Genomic DNA, 3,859 nt, shown 5'->3' with positions numbered 1-3,859 from the left:
TTTTAGTAACACACTGTGTCAGAACTAGGCCCTGCTGGTCATCTGGAAGAGTCCCAGGAGTAGCAGGGCTTTGTCCTCACTCCCAGAGATGCATCTTCTGTAGAATAGTCAGTTCCCTTCACTGAAGCCTAATCGGGTCCTCTGACAGCCTCAGCTGTCTCCTCTCGGGGGAAGAGGGGGACCACTCTCCCTCCTAGGAGGAGCTCTGGGCTTCTCCTCCATTCTCAGCTGGACCCTGGGGTCCTGGGAGTGGGGCTGGGAGCAGTCAGCCCTTAGCAGGTAAGACATAGGCCGCCTGGGTGGCCATGGCGTAGAAGGTCTGCTCCAGGTCGGACAGAGGCCCCCGGAGACTGGCGAGCTGGGCGAGCTGGGCGAGCTGCTCCCAGGGCAGCGGCGAATGCACCTGCTGGATCTGCGCCTGAACTACGTCCTGATAAATGGCCTCAGATATGGTGCGCAGGGAGGTCACCAGGGTTTTCCGAAGTGGAGGCGGCTGGTCTCCTGGAGACCTGGATCTGGGCCGCTTGCTGCGCCCAGTGCTCCTCCTCCGGGGTCTCCTGGGGCAGGCATCCTGGGTCTTTTCACGTTCACTGCTGTGGCCTGCGTCGGGGACCTTCGGTTTGTTTTTACCCAAAATCATATTGCGCTCATTTGGAGAAGCCCCTGCACAGGAAGTAAGTGGGTGAGAGACTTGCCAGATCAATTCCCATGAACCGCCATGGCGGGGATCCCACCATGCGCGTTCCGCCTTCCTGTGAATCCCACCTAGCTCCTGCTCCTTCCCGCCCCCTCATCTCTAGCATGAGGCAGTGTCACGCCCACCCTGGGTCCCCAAATGCTCCCTGGATCCCAGAGTCTCCAAACCCGCTTCAGCCACTGAACAACCCCCTTCGTGCCCACGCACTGGATAGGTACCTGCTTTTCTGTCCGTACCCTTCCGGACCACCATGGAAGATCCTACTTGTGTTGCGGGCGCTGTCCACGGAACCCATTTTCCTCTTCCTTGAGCTCTCCTGATGGGAGCAGCCTTCTGATTCTGTGGATGAAGTCAGAGTTTGAGTGACTTCCTGCAACCGGAGACCCTGGAAACCTAGTCTGATCTGGACGCAGAAGGAGCCGAGGTTGTAACCAATACTTCCAGCTGTGCCTGGAGTCCAGGATCTGCAAGGCCTGGCTTTGAAAGCGCACCCAGGTCTCTTCTCAGGGAGACTGAGTTGCTCCATGTCCTGTCTCTCCTCCCCAGAAGAATCACATCTTACCTGATGGAGCAATGCAGTTGTTTCTGCCTTTGAGCTCAGTTTCCTTGGAGTTCTCCTCATCTGTCTTGGGCTCAAGACCTTGGAGAAAAAGAAGGAGTTTAGGCGACCAGCCTCCTTCGAGGCAAAAGAACCCCCTAGTCCATCCTTGACCCATATTTGTTGGCAGTTCTCTCCACTGCGGCTGTTTGGTCAGAATGCAGTGTGAACTGGAGTAACATGGTTCCAGAGTATCGTAGTTACATTTCTCAAAGCCCTCCTGAAGGCTAGGTGACGTTTCCTGTCATCAATCTCATACTAAAACCCAACCAAACACACAAAAGTAGGTATCCCTGATCCCACCCCTACTTGCAGCCTCCATACTGACAGCCCAAGGCCCTACCTTGCCTTTGGGTGCAGCTATCTCTTAACTGAGAAGGGAATGTCTTGCCTTTTTCTTGGAATGATTCCTCCTCCACATCTGAGCCCCTTTCTTTAAGGGAGTTGTGTTGGAAAGTGGGCTGGTCAGTGGGGCATGGGATGGAGGGGCTATGGAGGCTTTGGTCTTCAGTTGCTGTTTCCATTTGGAAGCCGAAACGAAAGACGCTCTTTCCAACCGTCCAGAGTCAGAAGTGAAGGTTGGCCTGATGGACATGCCTTTAATTAGTCTCTTAGCAGGGCGTGGCTCGCTCCTATTGGCTGAAAATATCCCACTTTCTGGCCACTCATCAGAACCTCAGCTGAGCTCAGATTAGGAACGTTGCTGGTTGTAGCTGTCCTGGGGAACCCCACACAGATTAGGAAACACTTTTCCACAGTCCTTTCACGATGTCAAAAAGCAAAGTAGGGGACGGAGGGACTGGAAGAGAGGGAACTCCTCGATATCTTAGTTCTGTCCTAGTTCCCACCCAACACTGTTGAAGATCTTGGCTAAATTTGTGCTGCTGCTTCCACCGTGAAGTGAGAAGTGACGCTTGCCCAAGGGTGCAGGGATTACACAGACTCATCAGAAGAGTTCTTCCATAACAATGAAATGTATCTATTTTCAATGTTCTTCTCTCTGATAATTTCATTTTCTATAAGTCACATGAAAATTGAACTTTAAAAAATGTGTTTACCAGAAGTTTTATGCAAACTGATATTTCCCTCTCCTGTTCCGACTCTTAGCAAAAGAGTGAAGAAACTCTGCCCTGCATCAGTAAGGTTTGGATTTCACTGTAGGAAAATTTACAAGTCAGTTTTAGCTATGAATATGTCTGACAAATATCATATCTTTGTATAAAAGTGAAGCCAGCAATGAAACAAAAATAATTAATTGTAAACATAGTTTCCCACTAATGATTTATTTTCCTTAAAGCTTTCATTATGGACATTTTAAACATTCACAGGATTAAGGAAAATAAAGTGAATCTCTGTTTACCCACTTCAAAATGTGCCAATGTTTTGCCAATCTTTTGTCATCCATTCCAAAGTTCTCCTTTCCAGTGGGGGTTGAGTGGGAAATGGAGCTGGAGTACTTTAATGCAAATCCTAGAATTATGTATTTCTCTAGTAAATAAGTTATGATCCATAAAATTCATCTCTAATAAATAATTCTTCAAGGATATAAATGAGAATAAGAAGACCCCCAGGCTATTTTAACCCAAAATTAGTCTTATAATTTCTTAAGGTCGTCTAATATCCAGTTCATATTCACATTCTCCCATTGTACTCCAACACATTTTGTTTTCTTTTCTTCTTCTTCTTTTTCTTTTTTATTTTTTTGTCTTTTTATTGCGGTAACATTTGTTTATAATGTGGTGTACATTTCAGGTGTACATCATTATACTTCTATTTCTGCATGGATTACATCATGTTCTCATGTTCACCACCCAAATACTAATTACAATCCATCACCACACATATGTGCCTAATTATCCCTTTTGCCCTCTTCCCCACCACATTCTCCTCTGGTAGCCATCAATTTTTTTATTTTTGTTTTTTTGAACCAAGATCTAAACAAAATTTCTACATTACTATTACTTATTATGACATTAAAACCGATACATTCTGTCTGTAAATATAATTTAAAACCAGTTACAAAATGGAAGTGTATACTTGCATTTCCCATCATTCATAAAGAAGCAGTATCTAGAATATATAAAAATTAATTTCTACTGATTCAAAACAAAAGAGAGACAAACCAAAGTAAGTTGAAAAAAAATTGAAAACAGAATTCTCACGTTAGCAAACTCATGATGAATATTATGTTACATTACATACACCGTTGTTAATAATAAAACAAATGCAAATTAGAACACACCACGATTTCACATTCAAGCGAGCAGTAAAATTTCAGGCATTACACAGTGTATCAATGATGTGGGAACCGGAGACTGTCCTCCGCAGGTACTGTGGGTAATACTGTCTTAACCCCTTCAGGGGACAATGTGGTCCCATGAAATAAACACAAAAATGCATGTAAAGGATGATCCAGAAATTCATTTCCTCACTTTATGTTCATGGAAACAAGGAGATTGCCTAAGTATATTCATGGCAGTGTTGATAATGGAAGGAAAATATTGGAAACAACATAAATGTGCATCAATAGTCTAGGGGATTAAACTCAAAAAGTCCACTCCACT

At 45.1% G+C, this 3,859-nt stretch overlaps 1 protein-coding gene across 1 annotated transcript; it reads right to left on the bottom strand.

Annotated features, from left to right (window-relative positions):
- Window positions 1–265: 265 nt before the first annotated feature.
- Window positions 266–1,819, bottom strand: LOC147912779 (protein FRG2-like). The gene is made up of 4 exons (XM_087422350.1): window positions 1,639–1,819; window positions 1,260–1,337; window positions 962–1,147; window positions 266–663 (listed from the first exon to the last, which is right to left on the bottom strand). The coding sequence occupies exons 1-4, from the start codon at window positions 1,817–1,819 to the stop codon at window positions 266–268; spliced, it is 843 nt and encodes a 280-aa protein (XP_087278476.1).
- Window positions 1,820–3,859: the final 2,040 nt, after the last annotated feature.

The sequence above is a fragment of the Ceratotherium simum genome, chromosome 33, assembly GCF_057802395.1.
Source record: "Ceratotherium simum simum isolate JZ-2026a chromosome 33, ASM5780239v1, whole genome shotgun sequence".
Taxonomy (NCBI): Eukaryota; Metazoa; Chordata; class Mammalia; order Perissodactyla; family Rhinocerotidae; genus Ceratotherium; species Ceratotherium simum.
Note: the sequence above shows the minus strand (reverse complement) of the source record. Positions and strands in the feature narration are given on the sequence as shown.

Excerpts from the sequence above, each read along its gene's own strand:
- LOC147912779 (XM_087422350.1), bottom strand. The coding sequence starts at position 1,819 with ATGGAAACAGCAACTGAAGACCAAAGCCTCCATAGCCCCTCCATCCCA. Across the intron at positions 1,338-1,638 it reads TAGCTGCACCCAAAGGCAAG|GTCTTGAGCCCAAGACAGAT; the intron begins GTAGGGCCTTGG and ends TTTTTCTCCAAG. Across the intron at positions 1,148-1,259 it reads CAACTGCATTGCTCCATCAG|GCACAGCTGGAAGTATTGGT; the intron begins GTAAGATGTGAT and ends CCTGGACTCCAG.